This window comes from Telmatherina bonti (genome assembly GCF_933228915.1).
Source record: "Telmatherina bonti genome assembly, chromosome: 2".
Taxonomy (NCBI): Eukaryota; Metazoa; Chordata; class Actinopteri; order Atheriniformes; family Telmatherinidae; genus Telmatherina; species Telmatherina bonti.
Window position 1 is genome coordinate 31,925,815 of NC_136620.1, and position 23,599 is coordinate 31,949,413.

General features: G+C 39.0%; 2 protein-coding genes across 2 annotated transcripts in view; one reads left to right on the plus strand and one right to left on the minus strand.

Moving 5' to 3' along the window:
* Positions 1–9,273, minus strand: part of kcp (kielin cysteine rich BMP regulator) — a 24,143-nt gene extending 14,870 nt beyond the window's left edge. Inside the window, exons 1-7 of the mRNA XM_079252498.1 lie at positions 9,121–9,273; positions 7,650–8,176; positions 7,269–7,341; positions 6,446–6,753; positions 6,189–6,363; positions 1,662–1,735; positions 1,464–1,557 (exon numbers count right to left, since the gene is read on the minus strand). Coding sequence (XP_079108624.1) covers positions 1,464–1,557; positions 1,662–1,735; positions 6,189–6,363; positions 6,446–6,753; positions 7,269–7,341; positions 7,650–8,176; positions 9,121–9,223 — 1,354 coding nt within the window. The 5' untranslated portion in view covers positions 9,224–9,273. The remainder of the gene's footprint in view (positions 1–1,463; positions 1,558–1,661; positions 1,736–6,188; positions 6,364–6,445; positions 6,754–7,268; positions 7,342–7,649; positions 8,177–9,120) is intronic.
* A 4,458-nt stretch (positions 9,274–13,731) lies between these two features.
* LOC306769233 (cadherin-related family member 5) lies at positions 13,732–23,149 on the plus strand (the record flags this gene model as incomplete). The annotated part of the gene is made up of 15 exons (XM_079257799.1): positions 13,732–13,807; positions 13,900–14,114; positions 18,731–18,787; positions 18,882–18,974; positions 19,249–19,335; positions 19,431–19,541; positions 19,780–19,950; positions 20,152–20,242; positions 20,318–20,424; positions 20,522–20,722; positions 20,820–20,951; positions 21,156–21,234; positions 21,337–21,527; positions 21,946–21,966; positions 22,124–23,149. 15 exons carry the CDS (start codon positions 13,732–13,734, stop codon positions 23,147–23,149), a joined length of 2,658 nt encoding a protein of 885 aa, XP_079113925.1.
* Between the last annotated feature and the right edge of the window lie 450 nt (positions 23,150–23,599).

Sequence of the window (23,599 nt, forward strand, 5' to 3'; positions counted from 1 at the left end):
TATTGTGTTTACTCTCAGTGTTCGGAGAGCTGTGACATTCTTATTAGAATTGCATTAAATGATAACAACCCATGGGAATAATGTCACACTGTATCCTGCAGGCTAGTTTCTAATAAACACGGCTTTCTGAGACATTTGGGTTACTTTTGACTGAGCTAAATATGCTACACAGGTAAAATCTATTAACAGTATATTGGAACAAAAACGACAAACGAGTGTATCCAGACCAACAGCATCTGCAGTCACTGGAGGTCTTTAGGCTAAACGTTATTCGGGTTCCCTTGGGGCTGGGGGCCAGGACTTTTGGCCTGTTAAATATCCTTGGGCCACACAGGGCTACTGTGGTGTCAAAGGTTCCCCTGACCGCTGGGTGTTGTTAGAAGTTGATAAAGGACATAGATGTAAGGCTGGTGAAGCTGGAAAACTAACATTTGTCATTGCAGGTCGGTTAAAAGTTGAACAAAGTGAAGAGCCAGTATAATGTCAACAAACTCTGCAATTTCTAGATTGGCACCAACAAAGGAAATATCCGTGGTACAAGAAAATGGATGATATCTTTTTACATCACACTGTTATCAGTAACATAAAACCAGCTCCTCATAACAGGAAGCTGAATTATCACAATTAAGGACATCCTCTGTGGACATCTGTATGTGTTCACAATGCAACAAGATATTCAGAATTTACAAAGGGGATTACAGACTGGGTTATGTTCATAGCAATGCAGTCTGTTGGAGCATTTAAATGCATCAGGGCTTTAAATTCTGGGCTAAAAGTTCAAGAATACTTTGTTTTAACTAATATTTTTCAGATCCTTATAAAGGATGCTAAAAACACACATGACTACAGTGATTTTTCTCAATGTTTGTGGTTTTTTAAAAATTTAAAAAAAAAAAAAAAAAAAAGCTGCATTAGAAAAAGTACTCAGTAAGCTGTAACTATAAGATCCTGAAAAGTGAAATGGGAAATTTCAGAAAACAATAACAAATAGGAAAGACAAAGTCTCATGAAACAACAAAATAAAGCAAAACCATGTTTCACAAAACACAAATGTGAAACATGCGTTGTCTGATTTGTTTCTGTGTTTTGGGAAATATTGTTCTTTTATCAGAAATACTAAAAAAATATCCTGTGAAATTCAAACTTTTTGCTCTGTTTTGTTTTTTAAAAAAAATATCTTTTCAGGAGAGGTTCTTTCAGCTCCAAGTGATTTGAGACCACAGAAGTTTGATTTGATGATATCAGGACAACACAGATAGTTACTGAAGTAAAACAGAGCATTATGAATTATTCTGTATTTCTGCTAAATCAGACCTTAAATGTATTTTGTCCCATGGCAGGTATAATCTAGACAGTCACACAAGTTCAGGGAAATCAGTTCAAGATCAAGTTATAAAATACATCACATTACTTGTGTAATGTTCTATTAATTGCAGTATACAATTGTTTATTTGTGTTCTCACCACTACATTGCTGGCAGCAGTCTCCAGGTACAGTCTCCTTCAGTGTGCAGTCTAGTGAAGGGCATGGCAGGGGAGAGCACTCCCTGTTTTCACCCTATTATCACAGAAAAGACACAAATTAAGAGGAATTGCAACACTAAAAATAGTCCATAAATCGTCCATTTTCTGTTTTATTGAGGTTTAATGTCAGAAACTCACCTTACACGTACATGTCTGACAGCCGTCCACGTTGTTGTAGGACACATTGTGAACTCTTGAATTTGGATCACACCCTGAAAATGATACAAACTCATTTGGGTGTGCACATTTTAGACCTTTTGAGTGTAGATGCATAACCTAGTTGTTGCTATCCACATAGATATGTAGGTCAGAGGAATGTGCAAACATTGCTGGCCTTGGCCGTTGTCTTCTCTAACTGTCTCTGCTGATTTTCTTCACCTTCTCTCTCAGCCTCTGGGGAACATCTGGCTCTGCTGTGTTTCCAGTAATGGTAGAACAGCATGGCATTGATGCTTGCTTTCACACACACATTTTATGGACTGTAACCATAACCAGAAGTGTCTGCAAACTTCCAGACGTTAAAGACAAAGGCAGGTCGTATGAGTCTATTAACACTGAAAGATTTATTGGGGGAAAGGCAGGCCAAAGTACACTTTCTGGGGATTACCTACATCCATCATGGTACAAGCAACTTTCCACTCTTTGGCTGATTAAACTACTGCAATAAAAAAAAAATGATTACAGTTTAGTTTACTGAAACTATCTGCACAACAAAGTGCTTTTTTTTTTTTTTTTGCTTAGCTTGGGCATTTAAACAGATAATTACTTTAATGAAGAGGACATAGACAATGTGTTTGTGTATGAGAGAGGGCAATAATCACAGAGTAAGAGAGGGGCTAGTGAGGCTACCTACCGTGCCAGCAGCCAACAGGCATTTCCTCTAGCAAGTCAAGCATGCTCAAGATCAAAGTATGTGTTTGGGGGAGACCCAAATGTGTATCAACTTGGTGCCATTGGAGTCTTCCGGTGTCCATATGCAAGCAATTATTGGAAAGATGAATGAAGTGGCAGAGATAGTGACTGATGAGGAGGTCAGGGAGTTAATAGCGAGGATAGAGAGCTTTGTGTGTCACACTGACAGCAAAAAAGTTTACATGGCTTGAATCACTTTGCACATTTGGATCATCATTGATGAACAAATATTTGCCATATAGTCTTTTAACTTATTCCTGCAGGTCTCTCAGTAAATTTGGGCTGTTTTTGCAGCCTGTACTCCTTAATGAATTGTTTTTTTATGTAACTGAATGTTTGCTATTTATTGATGAAATCAGATAAATCAGACAGTAAAAAGATAGCTGATTTTTAACAGCAGCATATCCTTTTAATAGCCTACTCTAATTTAGTCAGGCATTGTTTCAGTACCCTGCGATGGCCTGGCGAGCTGTCCAGGGTGTACCCTTGTACCCTGCCTGTCGCCCAAAGCCAGCTGGGATAGGCTCCAGCTTCCCCGCGACCCTGAATTGGATTAAGCGGTTTAGAAAATGAATGAATGAATGAATGTTTCAGTACCAACAATAAGGGTTTGTCATTTTGTGACTGTTTCAAATTTTGATCATATTACTATAACTAATAACACCTCCCATCTCGACAATCAGTTAAAAAGATTCATTCTTATTCTCACCATTGACAGTAAAGGAAAATATAAAGAAGCATTTTTCTGTTGCTTTTTTTCTCAGTGAAAACTTCACAGGGACTTAAGGTATAGCTTCATTTTACAGGAGCAACAACTATGTCTCATCATCATGTCACTTCTTTGGTATGTTCTCTAGTCTTTCTTTGTCCTAACAGTCCAGTGTTGAGCATATTAAATGTGTTATAGTAGATGGATTATACCAGTGGTGAGAAGGGAAACACAACTGTGCATTTGGCAGACAGCCTCAAAATAACTGAGGCAAACAGGCACCAGCGCAAAAGCCAGGACATGTGGCAGGTGCAGAGCCAAGACAGCTGGAGTAAAGAAACTGTTTCCAGAATAATGGGAGCAGAACTACAGTTTAAATGCAACATTCAGGGGTGGAAAAATGAACTTAAATTACTATTCATCATAGATGTGTTGTCATAGTTCTACTAAGTTTAAAAAAAAAAAAAAAACTTTCAGACTGCTCTCAACATGGCAAATGAGTGCTCAAGATTTTGGGAAATAATTAAATGTGTGCAATTTAAGCAGCTGTTTAACTGGCTGAATGGGTCTCTAAGTGACTGGCTTTATTTTTATCTTCTTTGAAAAACAAATACACTGCCAGTCAAATGTTTGGACACACTTTCCTATTGGATTTAATGGGAAAGTGTGTCCAAACTTTTGACTGATAATGTATTGGAGGATAGAAAATGAACACTCACATAATGCCATTGTTTTAAACAGTTGCTGTAAAAGTGTTGATTTATTGCTCCGCGCTGTTCTATCTGCTTCTTTTGTCTGGCACTCTGGTCATAGCCATCACAATCACTTCTACTGTGGTCATAGATGGCTGCTGCTGGGAAGAAATCCACCATTAGGAAGCAGCATCAAAAAGCTAATCATCTCATTCCCCTGATTAGCGCCACTAAAGTATCTTGAATCAAAAAGTCATCTGTAGTTTGTCTTGATCGTGGTTGTCAGTAATATGATTGTTCCCTTGTTATTGTTCCTCAAGCTTATCAAACAGAATATAAATGATTAAATCAATCAGATGCCATATGCAAAGCATACAGAGCAGATCCCCATAGACTGTAATAGATTTTGGATGTTTGCTTGTTTATAGACCTGCCCATAGTCACTGCTCTTTCCAGCCACACCCATATGCAGCAGAGATAATGTATACAAATCTGGCTTTGGTAACTGGGTTCAAAGGCTTTGAAATGTAGAAAAAATAATAATGGCTGTCATGTTCAGTGGAAAAAGGATGCATAGATCAAGAAATTCCTATACTGGAGGAGTCTGATTCACTGTCACCTGATAGTCTAGATTGCAAGGATGCTGAAGACTTCACTGATTCAGTTTCCTCTCCACTTTACATACAAAACTGCTGTTTTAGGAACTGCTGTTTATATGAAGAAAAAGTCCAGATAATGTCTCCACTAATTGCAGGAAGTGGCAGTGCAAGGGGTGGAAGGTGTGACCCCAGTCAGAGGGGAGGACTTAACCTAGCAGTGCAAAGCTACTCCAAAAGCTATTCTTCACATGTAACAACACCGCATTTCCAACCCCCCCCACCCTATATATTATTGCCTCTATCTTCAAGAATTCTAAGATCTTATATCTCCACTGAATAAAACCAATGGGAAGACAATGTTTGCAGGTATAAGCTATATAATTAAAGAAATCAGGGCTTTTCTGTTTATAGTCCATTGTTGCACGGTACCGTTTACCCTCTGGTTAAGTAGAAGCAAATCCCAATAATTGACAATAAAATGCTCCAAAAGCTACTGAAAGAAAATAAATAGCAAAAGCAAAACAAAAAGGAACACACATCTCCCAAGTAGACTCACGTGCATGCAACCAGCAACCACTAGCTGATCTATGTGGCTCAGCTTTAGCACGTGGAAAACCATGAGTGCTCAAACAGCACCAACATGCTAACTTGCTAACAGTGAAAAATCATGCATACTTAAGATTTGCAAGTACATTTAGTAGACATATTTTGGCCTGTTAGCACAGTGGTATTTATGAGTTAGGACAGGATGTCTGGATTAGCAAGTTTTCATTTCTAAAGCAAACTACAAGGAAATGTAAATGTTTGTAATAGCTTGGTATTTTATCATTAGCAAAGAGATCAACCAAGAAGTCTAACCACAAAATGCTTTGAGATTTTTCATCAATGTTTTGTGCTCAGCAGACAACCAATACACCGAAAGCCATTGCACATTTTCACATGTCCTGAAATTGGTTGGTTTTGAATACAGAGAATCCCTAAGGTGTCACTTTTGCACATGCAGCTGGTAATGGTACCATCTGTGGTATACATTCCACTAGCAATGTGGAGAATGTCAGCAATGTTTAACAAAATGTATTTTGTTGTGCATTTTAGTGCCTTATTACAATATCATCCTGACCTAAACAAAGTCTGTCTGAAGTCTAACAAAGTAGTGAATAAGAGAAAGGAGGAGGTTACATGAAAACTGGAAATAGATTTTTTTTAAAGGAAAAAAAAGGTGAAAAATAGCCGTGTCAAGTTTGGACTTGAATATCAGCCTCATGCTTTGGAGTCACATGTCTGTTCCCATCCTTACTCAAACCTTCTTACACAGTCTGTGTTAATTTTTTTATAACCTGGCACTATGATATTTTACTTTCACTAATTGTCTATTAGTACATCCAGTGTGTCTCTTTCTGTCACAAAAGGATAACTGGCAGCATACAGATATGAGGAGCATATGACCAAGCATCATCATGCGTTGGGAATGGAAATATGTTCCAAGTATGTGTTTCACTATCTATGACATACTTCTCTCCTGGTGTCGGGGTGACGTGAACGATGAAACCCACCATGGTCAAAGTCAAGAAGTAACAGTGTCTCTGTTTTGAGTGACGAGTCTCCTCAATAAGGGGACAGTGATACTGAACACCCATCTTCAATACATGCTAAGGCTAAACTAAATGAAAAAAATTTGTTTAAGCAAAAAAGAAATAAATTTAAAAAATGAAAACAAAAAGGATGCTGAGAGACAAAGAGAAATTCAAGTCACCTTCACTTTTGGTGTTAGTTCTGCAGGTAACCTTTCCAGATGTGCATGAACACAAGATGTTGAGGTCAGTCTGCCACTGCTGGCCATCCACCACTTCATGTCCCTCCCACACACATCGCTGCCTCACACACTCACATCCCTCCAGGTATTTTACACGTGACTGGAGATCTACATTCTGTTATAGACCAAAAAAAAAATTCCCTGTTTTAAGACGTTATATTTCACGATAATTCATATATTGTGCACACAGCAATTACCTGATCTTTGACCATGTCCAACATACGTGTCAGCTCCTCCAGCCGCCTTTCCAGCTTGTTTAGCCTATCATTCGCCTTTGTCTGAGAAACCGATTTTACCCCTCGAGGAGATCCCGGAGGCCCCAGTACTGCACCTCTCTGTAGCTGATCACTCTGGATGTCCTTGGGAAAATGGCTGGTTTGGTCTTGTTGCCTGTTGTTCGTTTGAATTTGACCAGTAGAGGCATCATGATGCAACTTTTGGCTGGAGCCAGCTGGGAAATTTGGACTAGTTTGTGCATCTTTATGATAAGACGGAGGCAGATCATCTAAAGGAGGAAACAAGCAGTCAGTGAGAAAGAAGGAGAGCATAATCCCCATATTTTTCTAAGGATAAAGGAGTAACTTTGGATCTTAAACAAACATCCTGGAGAACATGGTAAAAATGAAGACCCACACTGAGAAATAAACAAACTGTTTAAGGGAATTTTTGCCTGAGGGGCAAAATATCTTGAACAGCCACTGTGGTCCTCCGACTGAGTTTAAACTCACTATGGGAATGAGGGGAGTTTTTAACTCTTTAAGAATCTAGTTATTTTGTTAAAATATAATTCTATCAGTTCATGGGTTATAGTTTTTGCAGCTGCTCATCGCTGATGGAAATTCTCCTTATGGCTCTCTGTGCAGCAACAAACAAAACTAAACAAATGATCTGAATTACCAAAGAATGGGACAAAAGGAAATAAAAAAGGGAGTGATGGACAATCAAGAGGCAAACCATGCAGCATACCTCCAAACAAAGAATTTATCCTGAGATTTGATGAAAACTTTCTTTGTTTTTTACCTGTGATGTTCTTGCAGCTCCATGGACGTCTCAAGTATGCTTGCAGTGAAATTTCAGCGGTCTTCAAATATCCCTGCATAAAACACAGACACACTCACAGTGGAGGCAGTACATATGTAATGTAACTTTGTTTGCAGAGTAATGAATACAGTTTAGGAATGTTGTATGTTTTTCTTTATCTGTTGATCTGGTTTTGACCATCATGTTTTCTGTTACTGAGACTATATGAGCTGTAAGCGGCTTTGATTATTTCTTATGTGAAAAAAGAGCATCTTAATGTCTCCGTTCATTAAAAACTGTAAACAAAAATACAGTTAACATGAAAACCATGTTATTTTCTCTTTTATTTGTCAGCAAATATAAATGCACAGTGACACTCACATTGAATTTACTGTCTTTTTTCCCCGGTGTGCTGGCAAGAGCAATGATTACATCTTGAGGAAGTTCCAGGTTGATGCTGTTTTCATTTTCTAAAGCTAAAACTGCAGCTTCTTGACAGTCTACAAAAAATGTCAGTCTGTCGGGCTCCAGGTTTATAGCCAGCTGCACCCATTCCCCTCCAGAGAAGGGATTTCTTCTTGGATAGTGAAAGCTGGTAGGAGCTCTTCCTACAGCTAGGTAGTCCAAGTGCAGCGTGCCATTAAGAGTGGAGGAGATCATTTGGAGGATAGGCAAGGATGGAGAGGAGAGAGAAAAAACTGTGGCTGTGGATCCTGATGCCTGACGCCCCACAAAATACACCCCGATGCTACCTTGGAGGTTGGAGCGCAGGAAATTTGAGTATTCATGAGGTAGTGTCAGGTAGGCTGCTCTGGGACGTATTTTATACATCACGCCACTGGGACTCTGAAGTCTGGACACACTACCTCTATGCTGGGACATGTTTAGGGCTGCCAGGAGGTCAATCGCTGGGAAAGAGATAAATTGCCAGATTTATCATATAGAGTACACACATGCAAAATGATGTCAGGATGAAGCTGTGTTTTTTTTAGCTATGGTAACAGAGTCTGTAAGAGGAAATCTGAGTAAAGCCATTCATCAGTAACCTATGTCTGTTGGCCATCTGACAGGTCAGCATCCCACAGTTTAAACTGTTTTTCTTTAAATGAATCCTTATCTTAAACAGACAAAAGCTAAAACCCAAATCTATAATCTATTTTGGATCAAAGGACATATACAGGTAGAAGGTATACATGGCTTCAGTGCTTGCTTGTATCTGTTTATGTCCTGTAATACAAACTAAATCTCAGTGAGAAATGTTGAAACTTTTAACACATTTACTTGTCGGTAACAGCCACCTTAGAAATAAATATTCCAAATCTGAAACATTTCATTCTAACTTTTATTGAACCAAGTCTCAAGTCTTACTGAGAGCAGATATCTTTTGTAAGAGCATCCTGGCCATAACAAAATCAGCAGATTGAACACACTGTGCAGACATGTAACAAAAGCATTAAAATAATACATGATTTCACTTCCATATATATTAAAACCACTAACTGAATGTCACAAACATTAAACATTTTTTTCATGAAGTCGAAACACCCCAATCTTAAATAATCTCGGAGTCACCTAAACTCATTCCGTAAAATCATCTTTCTTTTTCTTTTTCTTTTTTTTTTTTTTAACTTTCAGGATGTGCAAAGTATGAAAAATTTCATTAAATATTATTGTTAAAACCAAACAGCAAATGTTTAAATTCGCAGTTGAAACTTTATAAAACTTAGACCTGTCCGCAGGCTTCTGCTCCCTATGGTTATCCTCAGATTTTTCTTTTCTTTTTCCTACAGTAATTATATCAACATTCAGTCCCATTGTCTGATTTGACTCATGCAAACTTAATTCATCTCACCATTGTCATGGTTTGGACTGGAGTGTCCGTGCACAGACAGCGCAAAGACCCAAAGCAAATGTAACTCCAACAGCACCGCCGTCCTCAGTTTGCTGCTCTCCATTATTCACAAGATATGGGGTTAAAAAAGGATGTAATCCAAACACTTAAGCAAAAAACATCGCACTCTTAGTTACTTTAATGCCATTGACAGCTCAGTTTTCACTGCTCCTCCGCAGCAGGCAGACCTCTCCAAAGAGCGCGCAGGGGAAACATGAAACATCTGGATGCAGGCAGGGCGTCACTTCTCTGCAGTCAAACACTTACAATCCCTCCCTTGGGCCTTAACTTCGCGATTCAGAATAAATTCTAAAATGTTTACAAGCCTTGTTAGGATATCATTTCTTTCAAATGACAGAAAGCAGGAGGAGATGAAAGATTAGTACGCAAAATGAAAAGTTCAGGTGTTCGGTGCGTGGGAGGTCAGTAACCCTTGTCTGCCTTAGTCCCAGAGGGATCTCTGTGAGTGAAGTATTTTCTTTCCTTGTTTTTCTTACTTTTTTTTTTTCTTGTCTGAAAAAAAACCCTCTTCTCCTCCCAGCTCTGTTCTGTTGTGTTGATTCCAAAAGACCCCAGTTTTGGTAATCAGCTAAAACCCGGTATGGAGACTGGAGGGGAGCCATGTTGAAGCAGACAAAAATATGTGTAGAGTGAACGTATGTGTACAGACAGAAAAACAGATAGAGGGTGGGGGGTAAACACAGTCATGTTCCACTGCTTTGAAAACAGTCCCATAATTTATCCTGCTGTGCACAAAAACCCCATCACTGTTTCCATTGTACTCTGAGCTCAACCTTCATGTTGTCCAGTCTATCTTTGTTGTGTTAACTTTTTCAGTACATCAACAGATCTGAAAATTACAACACAAAAAGATGGACATATATGCATTGATGAGTTATTTTGGTGGGATAACACCCAGGTGTTTCATCATAGATGTAGCAGATTATAGAGTCTCATCACTACACAGCCTGTTTTCCACACATCATCCACTGAAAGAGATCCATGCGACATACTAAAAGCTGATTTGAATTAAGATCTTCCCCACTTTTTGTTCACATACCATACAAACCCTCATCCGTGACTCATGCCAGTCGGTCTGTAATAACATAATTAAAAGTTTTCCCCCAAGGACTTGCATGGTTTGCTTTGGTGGACTTGGAAGAGTATGAGATTTTCAGGCTGAGAATGCTGATTCAGAACATTGATAATACAGTAAAAACTACAAAAGTATGACAATTACTCGTTGGAAAATCCAAGCATCCAGAATTGCCCCTCATGAAGACACTTTAAAAAAAAAAGTACAAATAAACAAAATGCACACATCTTTCATCACATCTTACAGCACTTCACACATTGTACCTTTTGTTCAATTTCATGTCAAAGTGACAGAAATTCTATCAAGTTACAGTGTAGCAGGAGTGTGAATGACTTTCTGTATACTGAAATATAAGGTAATATACCTCATATTAAGTCACCAAATACTTTTCTTTCTCTTGTAAAAATACTTTTAAATAATAATTGCAGATTTTGTTTCTGAACTTTTCCCCCTATTTCTATCTTGAGCTTACATTCCAGCACCAACAAGGATTGTAAATCAGTTCTAGTTCACCCCTCTGATTTAAACACTTACAGCCATATTTTCAGATTAACAGATTAACTAGTTAAAGTATTTGAATCCTTAAATATGGATGACTTTGTTGGAACAATTAATAGCAGACAATAAGATTCCTGGCTAATTTTGTCAAGGCTTTAGATGAGACTGAACACTTGTGCCTGAAAGCAGCTGATTCTTTTGACACCCATTGGTGTAAGCACAACCCTGTTTTTAAAGTTAAATTTAACAAAGTCCAGCTTTGTGTTGAAGTGGACTTTTTTCCTTTTTCAAATGAGGAAAAAAATCCTGTATGTGATATGTCATGGTGATAGTATCTCCATGCATCCATCTGCATCTTTCCTGAAAAAAAATAAGGAATCTGCACAGAACTCTGTGTAACACTTTCCAACAAATGCAGGCTGACACACTGAAAAGAAGCATTCAGAGAGCACAGACCTCCACCAAGCCATCGGGTCATTAACCAGAGAAAAACCCAGAAAGGCCCAACAGCCCACTCCAGGCCAACAGTCTTATGTATACTTCACTATGACTATCTATTTCCATCATTGGGATAGATATCACATCTTATTTAGAATCATTGACCCTGGAAAAAATCTTTCAACACCATGATTAAGCAAATATTATCATAACTCTGAGGTTGATGAAGAAATTCCGATTTTTTCTAATAGCAGCAATATGTGTTAGCAACAGTCTTGGGTAGCTGTTAGTGTATTTAACGTCTACCATGAACTCATTTTGTACATATTTATTTATTTATTTATATTTACCTGGGATTCTGGGCATTATCTGCTAAGTTAGAAGCTATAATGGCAAAATGATGCCTATTACCCTGTAGTAAAGAGTCCTTTAAAGAAACCCTGGATCCAGGTGGTGATCTGGATTATCAACAAAATGTTATCGCTTATTTCTTATTGCATTTATGACATTTACTCATAATTTAATGAAAATCTGTATAACTTACAGGTTTTAAATAGTAATGCCATCATTTTAAATGATGTTTTGTTAACTTTATTTTGCCACCATCTTGACCAGCATTCCCTGGAAGAATAATCTTTGCATCCAAACAGGACATGTTTCTATGATACTTAAAAAAGATAAATAAATATATGAATGGACTGAAAGCCATATTGGTGATATAGACTGCTGTCACTTCACGATTTCCATTCTTTCTCACGGTATCTCTGCTGACATCTAGTGGTCACATGCAGCCATAGCAGAGCGCTATATACCCCTTTTCACACTTAATCTAAAAATCAACTGAAACTGATGGCAAGATTAACATTTAAAAAACAAAATGTAAAAAAAAAAAAAAAAAAAAAAAAAAGGAAATCTTTCCTGTATGTGTGCCGAATATGGCCCGTGCAGTTTTCAGCATTTTCTTTCCCTGAGGGAAACGTTTGCTGCCACAGTTTTCTTCTCACAATGGAAACCTCTCACAAGCCTGCAGCAACCAAAACATTTCTATGAAGCCAGATGACAGGCTTTCATCACAGGATGCCTAAAGATACGTGCAGACATTCTCCTCTGCTTCGTCTGTCTGCCTGTGTAGACTCCTGTGCATGCTGTGACAAGTGTGTAAAGGGATGTGGGTTAATCTTCAGAAGATACAGCCGACATTTGATAGCTAATCCCTGTCAGGACCTATTAGTTTGCCACACATTGCTAATTGAACAAATCCAACTTGCACAAGCTGTGTGGTCAAAGTACATTCTCAGACTTTTAAAAGAAGTGTGTATCTATACATTTCCCTGAGACATGCACGGAAAGAGGCAATCTATGGAAAATCCTTACATTTCTTGCTGGACATTGCTAGGCATCCAGGTGTGAAGATTCTCCATGACAAACAGCCTATAAAGGTCAAGTGACTTTGTGTCAGACAAATATCTTAACCTCACTTGTGACCTGGTCTTTGACCACACTGGCAGCTTCTTGCTGTCTCTAATCTGATTGGAGTCTTGTCCAGGTAAGCTCCGCCTTCAGGCTTTAACCTCTGAGCTGGCGTTTATCCCAGGACACACAACATAAGCTGCTGTCTGCTTTTTAATGTATGTGGGGGGGGGAGGTGTCAGAGAGTGTGTTTGTGTTGTCACCTTGTTTATTCCCAAAAGCACCTGTCCGTCTTGATGCTTTTTTGTGGCTTTTCAGTGTTTTCAGAAACAAAGATGCTGCATCCATCACAAGGAAGGGAGTCATGCAGACTGACAGACAAGCAGTAGAGGATTTGACAGCAACAGGTCAGTGAGCTCATGTGTTGTAAACAGTGAAGTTTTGTCGGTCAGTCTACGTCAGTCTCTGTTACGATGGGCTTGTAACCACAAGCAAATGTATTTGGCTCAAATTTTTGTCTTCCTTTTTTACGAGTAAGGGATTGGAGACCATGCAAAGACCTCTATCTGCGGATTGTAACACTGTAGCCAAACGTGTAGTCAAAAATCTTTGGGGGGATTTAAATACTGAATTTTTACATACATCTTTGAGACAGTGATGCTGCCAGAATGAATACTTGCTATTCTTTTACTTTAATCATTCATTTGAAAATAATAATAAGACTTTAAAACACGGACGTAAGTGAGTCTAATGAGACCTGACAGATTAATAGGTCAGACATAAACAGGGAAAGGTGAAAAGTTGTAAGGTCAGTGAAATGTGTATCAAAAAGAGAACTGTTTTCATGGTCTACTGTCTCAGATGGTGCCAAGCTCTACAGAAACCCACTTAGAGGGGATTTGAAGGAATTATAGAACAGAGTAAAGTGTGTGTGCATATCTGTTTGTTCATCAGAAGAGATTCGTAATCCAAAGATGATTCTTAAGTTGCGTGAGGATCAATCCACACAGTAAAGCTCTATTTAACCCACTCATTTGTAGATTTAAAATAGTGTTAAAAGTTGAATCCTCATCTTCTAATTTGCCTTCATTCAGGAAGAAGTGGTTCCTGAGGTCTGACAGAGCTCAGGAATGGCCCTCACAGAGCTGAATCCTTGGACTTTATTCTACTCATTGTTTGTCCTCTTATGTATACACAGAGTTGCAGGTACAGCTGCTTGACTGTCATTTCAGAAACTGTTCAAAATGACTGCATTTCATATCAGATTGTATGTGTGTCTGTGTTTTGTCATGAAACAGGCATGTCAGGTTGGGCTGGATGTTTGGATGGTAGTGATGTATATGCAACAGTTAAAGAAAACAGCCTCTCAGGGGAAGTTGTTGCAGAGCTCATGGCTGACACCACAATGACGGGGGTTCGGTGGAGTGTGGCTGGAAAGGATGCTGATTGGTTCGTCTTGGATGAAAGAAACATCCGGCTAAATGCATCAGCTGACAAGATCCTTGATCGAGAGGTAATGACTCAGGAGATGCCCTCTTTAACATGGTGTGTTGGAACTGACCTATAAGCAAGAAATCAAAAACTAGGCAAATTGATGTCATTTGTGCAATCCCAACTCACAGAACAGATTATTTTTTACAGTCAGACTACAATAAGAAGGTTGTATCTAGTGTCAGAGAATGAACCCCACAACCTCCTCAGATAAGGCTCAAGATCCTGCCGGACAGTTGCCTAACAGTTTGACAGCTGTTAAAGCTTCAGATAGATTAGCTGTTTCCTTTTCAAGCTTTTAGTCTGTTTACATCTGTCACCCTGTCATTAAAAACTTATAATAATTGCATTACATCTTAAGCCCTAGCCCCTTAAGCAAAGATACTTTCCTCCAGATGTGCTTTATAATATTCTGAGTTGTATATTTTCACATTGCAACGTTTTCACAACGAATCTGAGAGCACAACTAGTGCATTATGTATTTTGTCAGTGTACATAAATGATGCATGCTTCATGCACAATTAGCTGACATAAACTATAAAACTCAACTCAGAATAGATGGGAAGTATTGTAAAACTAAACAAAAATCCAAAAATGCATTTGGACACATATACTAAGTAATGTGTGTTCACTCAGCAATTTTAATGTATTGAGAAAATATAAACAAATCCACAGCAGACATTAACAGTAGCTTGACACTAAGAAAAAAAGTGGGGGCAATAGGCAGAGGAAAACAGAAAAATTCAGAAAATATAACAACAATACATCTGGACTACAGCTGTAACACTGTTCTGGGGACTCTGTCATGACAGGTAGGTATGCCAGACATGTTGAATAATTACGTGTGTTGCAGCAGGGAAAATCCAAACATTTGCAGGACTGCGGTCCTCGAGGAGCAGAATTGCCCACCACTAATATAAAGAGATCATCCGTCAAAAGATTAGACTTTCAGGTTAAGGATGAACTGTGTTTCACTACTTTGTGCCAAACTCAGTCAAACAATCACAGATAAGTTAAAAAAAAAAAAAAAGTCTCTCATTGCAACATTGCAAAGATTCTGTAAGATTATGAGTGCATTATATTGTGCAACATTCATGACAAGGTAGGAAACCACTAGTGGATGGTATTCACAGAACTGCCACTCACATCACGAGGATCATGTACTGTGAATAAAAATATCGAGCTGATAATCAGAGTTAATTATGATCATAGCATGTTTAAAGTAAGAAATACTTTAGAATTTCAAAGGGTGAAATATACACACTTCTATTCAGATCTTAGATTTTCAAGGACATTTTGTAATTGTAAGAACTATAGTAAAATATTACTTATTTCACAAAACATTTGTTCTTAGGGCACTCAAATGACTTGCAGCAGCCCGGAGTGTGACTTTTAAGTCCCCATCAGAAGGACAGAAAAACAGTGTACATTTGTTTACACATGCATTTAAGTTTTAGATGATTTGGGAGAGAAAAGGATGAATGTATTCTGTGTTAAAGTTAAATTTGAGTATTTTTAAAATATTATTCAGAAATGGTTTCCTGATAACAACATACATTCAATACAATTCAATTCAATTCAACTTTATTTATATAGCGTCAAATCACGGCAATGCCATCTCAAGACGCTTTACAGACAAAAAACGTAATGAAGGCCAAGAGAAAGAGAAAGAAAGAGATAAAGAGAAAAAGAAAGAAGCTCAGTGTATCAGGAAATGTCCCTCAGCAGTCTAAACCTATAGCAGCATAACTAAGGGATGCTAACCATCCCTAGCTATAGGACTTATCAAAAAGATAAGTCTTCAGCCTAGTCTTAAAGGTGGGGAGGGTGTCTGCTTCCCTAACACTAACTGGGAGCTTATTCCATAAGAGAGGGGCCTGATAACCAAAGGCTCTGCCTCCTGCTCGGCTCTTTGAGACTCTAGGAACCACAAGCAAGCCTGCAGTCTGCGAACGAAGTACTCTGCTTGGTATATAAGGAACTATGAGGTCTTTGATATATAGTGGTGCCTGGTTGTGGAGGGCTTTATATGTAAGGAGAAGGATTTTAAATTCTATTCTAGATTCAACAGACAGCCAATGAAGAGAGGCTAAAGCTGGAGAAATATGATCTCTCCTGCTGGTTCTGGTCAGGACTCTGGCTGCAGAATTCTGGATCAGCTGAAGGGTTTTCAGGGCATATTTAGGACAGCCCAGTAATAGAGAGTTACAGTAATCTAGTCTCGAAGTAACAAAAGCGTGAACCAGTTTTTCTGCATCACTCTGAGACAGAATGTCCCTAATTTTGGCTATATTACGTAAATGAAAGAAGGCTGTTTTAGTAACCTGTTTAATATGTGGACCAAAGGACAGGTCAGGGTCAAATATTACTCCAAGGTTTCTCACTGTAGCACTGGAAGCTAAAGTAATGCCATCCAGGTTCATTACAAAACCGGAAAATTTAGCTCTGAGTTTTTCAGATCCAACGAGAATTACTTCAGTCTTATCTGAGTTTAAGAGGAGAAAATTTCTAGACATCCAAGTCTTTATGTCTATGAGACAATTTTGTAGCCTATTGGGCTGATTTGTTTCATCTGGTTTAAAGGATAAGTATAGTTGAGTATCATCTGCATAACAATGAAAGTTTATTCCATGCTGTCTAATAATTTTGCCTAAAGGGAGCATATATAGCGTGAAGAGTATTGGTCCAAGTACAGAACCTTGAGGAACTCCATGACTTACTGTAGTTTGGGAGGAGGACTTGTCATTTACAAACAAACATGAACAAACTGAAGTCTATCAGATAAATATGATTTAAACCAGATTAACGCTGTACCTGTAATTCCAATCACCTGTTCTAGTCTTTGTAACAGAATGTTATGATCGACTGTATCAAATGCAGCACTAAGATCAAGCAAGATAAGTACGGACACAAGTCCTTTGTCTGAGGCCATAAGAAGGTCATTAGTAACTTTCACCAATGCTGTCTCAGTGCTATGATGAGCTCTAAATCCTGACTGAAACTCCTCGCATAAATTATTTCTGCTCAGGTGGGCATGTAGCTGAGCGGAAACTATTTTCTCCAGAATTTTGGACATAAACGGGAGGTTAGATATAGGTCTATAATTTGCTATCACCTCTGGATCCAGAGATTGCCTTTTAAGTAAAGGCTTGATTACAGCAGTTTTAAATGATTGTGGTACATATCCTGTCACTAAAGACATATTGATAAGACTTAGTTGTGATGTATAAATTAAAGGGAAAATGTCCTTAAAGAGGCTCGTTGGGAGAGGGTCTAAGATACAGGTGGATGGTTTAGATGAAGCTATTATTTTAGTTAATTCAGAGGGTTGGACAGGACAGAAACTATTTAGACACAAGTCAGATCCTGGTTCTAAGGATGCTTCGGAGACCACAACAGGCTCAACATTATAGGTAGAAGGAAGAGTATTGTGAATTTGATCTCTAATAGTGTCAATTTTATTCCTGAAAAAATACATGAAATCATCACAGCTAAGTGAGAAAGGAATACATGGCTCCACAGCGCTCCGGCTCCTAGTAAGCCTAGCTACAGTGCTGAAAAGAAACCGAGGGTTATTTTTGTTTTCCTCTATCAATGATGAATAATAAGCTGTTCTTGCCGTACGTAAGGCTTTTTTGTATACGATTAAACTTTCTTTCCAGGTTAAGTGAGACTCCTCTAGTCCTGATGAACGCCACCTGTTTTCCAAACGCCTTGATGCCTGTTTTAGAGCTCGAAGCTGGGAATTAAACCAGGGAGCCTTCATAATCTTACCTAATTTCTTCTTCTTTAGGGGAGCAACATTATCCAAGGTTGTACGCATTGAAGCTGTTATAGTATCAGCATGTTGATCAATCTGAGCAGGAGTAAGGCTTAAAGGGGGACTCTCAGTCATGCTAACACATGGTAGATGTGAAAAAATTGATTCAATTGATTGTTTAAATTTTGTAATATTATTGTCTGATAAACATCTACTATAGTAGAATTTATTTTTGGTCAGTGAGTAATCAAATAAAGTGAATTCAAAGGTTAATAAGAAGTGATCGGACAAGACAGGGTTTTGAGGAAATACTTTGAGCTTATCAGTCTCAATACCAAATGTTAGAACAAGATCAAGAGTGTGACCATGAGAGTGAGTGGCTCCATTGACATTTTGTGAAAACCCAATTGAGTTTAGAATAGAGCTAAAGGAAATGTTTAAACTATCATTTTCATCGTCAACATGAATATTAAAATCACCTAGTACAATGACCTTATCAGTAGTCAGCACTAACTCAGACAAGAGATCAGAGAATTCGGTCAGAAACTCGGAGTAAGGTCCAGGTGGGCGATACACTAATGCTAAAAGGAGCGGTTTCTCTGAATTCCGTTTTGGATGAGATAAATTTAATGTCAGGAATTCAAAGGATTTATAGTTAGTTTTGTGCTTAGGATTATTTAAAAATTCTGACTTAAATCTAGCTGCAACACCTCCTCCTCTGCCTGTAGTTCTAGGAATGTGAAAGTTTAAATAGTTAGCTGGCGTAGCTTCATTAATACTAACATAATCCTCTTGCTGTAACCAGGTTTCCGTAAGACAGAATAAATCAATGTGGTGATCACCTATCAAGTGATACATGTTTGTCATCTTTCTCTCAGGCCCTTGGTCCGGTCCTAATGGCAGAATTATCGTGTTATGAGGAGGACATACTTCAGGTACACTTTATCTCAGCATCTTTCCACAGTCCTACACATTTTCTCAGTATGTCACTGCTGATTAAACAGGTATATTTCTTTACTGCTGTTCTAGAGTGTGTACAGGATAGTGGTGGAAATTCTCAATGAGAACGATAATTCACCCGTGTTTACGGAAAACACTTCTCGATCTCTTATCATCAGTGAGGTAGGACACTTTCACAGACTTTATTTATTTATTTCCTTTATTTAACCAGGAAAGTCCCATTGAGATTAAAAACCTCTTTTTCAAAGGAGTCCTTGCCAAGTGGCAGCAAAAAGTATAAATTACAGCAACGTCACAATTACAATTACTTACAAATGAAAAAAAACCAGTTGCATATTAAGGAGGCTGTCTCAGATGCTATCAATCTGGATTTAAAGTTATTCAATGAAATAAGTTCTGTTAATTAAGTTTCTGTGGTTAAATGTCTGTTATCCAGCTGATTCCAGTGAATACGGTGGTATTCACTGTCCAGGCAACAGATGCAGATAATGACAAGATCATTTATTCAATTGACCAGACGTCAGTAAGTTATACACCTCCACGTTTAACAATATGAATAGTAAGAATAAAAGAAAAATTACACAGAACTCAGAGATTGTTTATTTATCCAACCTGCAGCCTGATGCACAATACTTCAAAGTCAATCTGCCGAACAGCGGAGAGGTGATCCTGTCCAAACCTCTGGACTATGAGACCAAAACTCTGCTTAATGTCACCATCTATGCATCAGTATGTACATATCAGTTATTTTCTGTCCTACTTTTACTACGTAAGAAATATACCTAGAAAGAAAATTATGAGAAAACATTTGATTCTGGGTTTTTTTTTTTTTTTGGTTTTTTTTAAAATCATTCTTTCGTTTAAATAAAAAAAAAACAACTATAATGATTACTGGATAGGCTAACACATACTGAGATTGGTTTGGTTTAGGCTTAACCAGTGTGCTATGTTTGACTTGTTATCTCAGGAAATGAACACTGCTGAGCACTACAATACCAGCACCAACATTGCCATCACCATCCTAGATGGCGATGACCAGTACCCACAGTTCCTGCCATGCATATTGCTTTTCCAGGATGAGACCAGTCGAATCTGCACCAGTCCTGTTTACATGGTCAATGTAACAGAGGGGGAAGAGGTCAGCTCCTAGGTCCTTCATAAAACACTCTTATCACCAGTGTTACAAAGAAAAAGGCATTCATATAGTGAGACATGACAGGTCCAAACATCTGGCCAGATCAGAATTTTATATGTCTGTTTGAATGATGAAGATTTTCCTGCAAGCTGTAGATTTATAGGGAACTGTTTTGCATGTCATGACCATCTGATTCTGTCGCAGGACATTGTGTTGGAATTTTCCCCAGGTCCTATTCAGGCAGTGGATGGAGACAGAGGGCTCAACTCTACAATCAGATATGCCATTCTCTCAGGTACCACACACAACAATAAGATATGTTAAGCTTACATTGAGTCAATGTCTGTAACTGTGTTTGTGTTCATGATAGGAGATGATTATGGACATTTCAGGATAGACAAAGAGACAGGTGAAATGAAACTGACTAAGGGGGTGAGAGACAGACTCCTAACTCCAGTAGTACAACTTCAGGTCATGGTAAGGATTGCATACTTCTGGAGTGGTGTGTTTGTAAGTTAGGTTTTCTTTCACCAAGTGTCAATGACGTTACTACGGTTACCTGTTTTGCACCCAGGCATATCAGGACAACGACCCCAGGAAGTATTCTGTTGCTCCAGTATTGGTCCGAGTTCTGGCAGTGAACATGTTTTGTCCAGAGTTTGACATGGCAGAATATCATGGCTTTGTAACTGCAGGGAAGAGTCCGCTCTCTCTGGTCAATACCTACGGCAGCAAAGCACTGATGTTACATGTCCACGACCAAGACTTTAACCAAGTAAGCCCAGTTCCATTCACATAGCTATGCTTTAATGCAGTTCTGTTTTTTGTTTTTTTTTTAACCTTTCACTTTCTTTCCCTCCAACAATTCACAGGGCTTCAATCCCATGATCGACTTCACCTTTACTCCAACATCCAATCATACAGACATCTATCAAGTTACACATGGGGGTCTCCTAATTGCTAAGACGAGTCGTATTACAGCAAAGCAGAAACATATTCTAGAGGTGAGTCTCAGCTTGCATATTTTCTCTTTTAAATAACAAAAGTGAAAACTGCATTGAGCTAAATGGGATCGTCCAAAGTTTTTAGTTTGTGTAGAATATCATATTCCTCCTTGCAAGAGTGTTACACCCGCCTGTTGTCCCCCATCACAAAGTCACGTGAAAATATGTTGATGTGTGTGAAAGTAAACTCAAAACCCTTTGCAGGTAACGGCTGTAGACCAGGAGTCAGGTGACACGACATTTGCCACTGTAGTGGTGGAAGTGTTAACAGAGGGACAGTCAAGTAAGGTGGCACACCTGCACATGCATGTCACTTCAGTAATGTTTGTAAATATTCCTGCAGGATTAAATAAGATCCTTATATCCCTGTCTATGTGCACTGCAGTCCCTCATAGTCCACTGGGAAATGACCGCCTGACAGGCTGCACTGTGGGCAAAGCTTTGTTTCTGAGCATGGTGATCATGACTTTGCTCGGATGTATCTTATCCATACTGATGTGGCTGAAGAGGAAACACAAGGGAATGAAAGACCCCCTGGAGAGAGGATGTGTGGCTCAGGGCAAACACCCCAATGTGGTGAGATCATTTATGGTTTTAATCCACAAACTTGTGACAAACTGAGAGAAAAAAAACAACAACAGAAAGTGTGTTAATAAGCAGCTGGGCTACCCCAGTGGGACCTTGTTAGAAAAAAAAGCCATCCATCTTAAATAATATTGAGTCTAAATTCTCCAGTGAGCTTTTAACTGGGATGAGAATTCTTACATGTAAAACCAACAGCATATAATATACATCAGTAACATCTCAGCACTGTTATCTTGAAAGAGACCCGTCACCACAGACAGTATACCAGCAACATAAAAGTCACCAAATAGTAGCACCATCACATTTGCGCACTGTGTTACAGGTTCTGGTTTGTGCAGTAGTTTGTCAAAATATCGTGCATGTTCATATTTAATAACTCTCTAACATATTTTTATAAATTCTCCCACAGAGCTTACGGTGGTTCCAGCTGGTGAGTTTAGACTTTCTTTTCCTTTCTTTTTAAAATAGCTTGCTATATTATTTCCACACTATATATGATATACAATAAGTATTTTTATAGCTATTTCTCACTCTCAGTAATTCAATGTTATGAGTAAGAAAGGATTTGGTTTGTTGCTGCTGCGCAGGTGAATCACGGCAGTGGGATGGCCCACATGGAGGAGGTCTCCTACAGCAGTGAAGAATATGGCACCTGCAATCCGTCTTTCAGCTTTTCAGACAAACCAGTCGTCTTTACCAAACAAGACTTCCACCTCAGCCAAGAGCCCACTCCCCATAGACAAGTCCCTCCATTTGACACTAACTTCATCCTCACTGAAACTATTTGCAGCCCTGTGATCCTCAGTAAAAATGCCTTTGAACAAACCAAAACTTCCTGTAGTTTACCCACCTTCCACCCAACCAGGGAGGAATTTATCTCCACACATGTGGGTCAAGATGCTGCTTCACCCAATGATAAAACCCACTTACTTCCCGATATGACGTCAGACCCTATCAAAGCACAGTCTTACACTATTCCAGGTCTTGCAACCCATGATGATCCTGGACCCTCATCTTCGACTATTCCTGACTCAAAAACAACCACCAACGACAAAACTGTTGAGGAAGTTACCGGTCCCTCTTCGCCATCCACTCCATGTAGTCATATTGAAATGGCTTCTGCAGAACTGGACAAACCGCTCCTAACAACCTGTGAGATGACGCCCCCACTTTCTCCACTACAGTCCTTTCACATCTCCAATGTGACAGGAACACCCCCTCCCACTCCAGAACTCGGACTCTTAAAAGCCATCTTGGTACATATAGATACATCTCCAGTTGATACCCCCCCAGAAACACCAGGGCGAGCTGCTGAGACACTGAGCGCAGAGGCAAACCACCCCTGTACATCGCTGGACCAATCAGACCCATCAGAGCTTACAGGAGGGACAGCAGACCCTATGAGTCCTTCTCAAGATAGAAGGCCTTCAACAAATTCAGGAAATACCCAAGATGGCACTGGGGTGGGGGATAAGGATGATGATGATGGTTTTCTCGGGGATGAGGATGCAGACAAGAACAGTGAGGGTGAGGATGAGTTAGAGTCAGATGAAGAAGAGCTACTAAGAGTTATGGCTCGTTGTAATCCTATATTTATCACATTTAGTAAGTGATGTCACTATGATACCGCAGGCAATGAGAGTGACCGAGTGGATGACCGAAGATGGGGCAGGTCAGGTGAAGATGGAGGCCTCAAGCAGCAGAGAGCAGAAACGCCACCAAGCAAGAAAGAAACCCAACAGACTGGTTCTGCTGAGGTGTAGAAGTAGCCTGAAGCGTGCGCAGCACACATAAGGGAAGGCATGTATATGTTAACACGATGCAAACATGTAAAAAATATTTGGCAGCACACAGCCATGATGAGGGAATGCATAATAATATCAAACCTTTTGTTTCACATTTTACAGTTAGTGCAAAGAATAGCGAGCAACCATGAAAACATGCAACTAGAAACACTGTTTTAAAGTTGCAGATATTTTATTGATAGCTTTTCAAGAGATGCACCATGTTCACACACCATTACCAGTTAAACCAGTCTGTCACAATTCACGATATATTCTGTG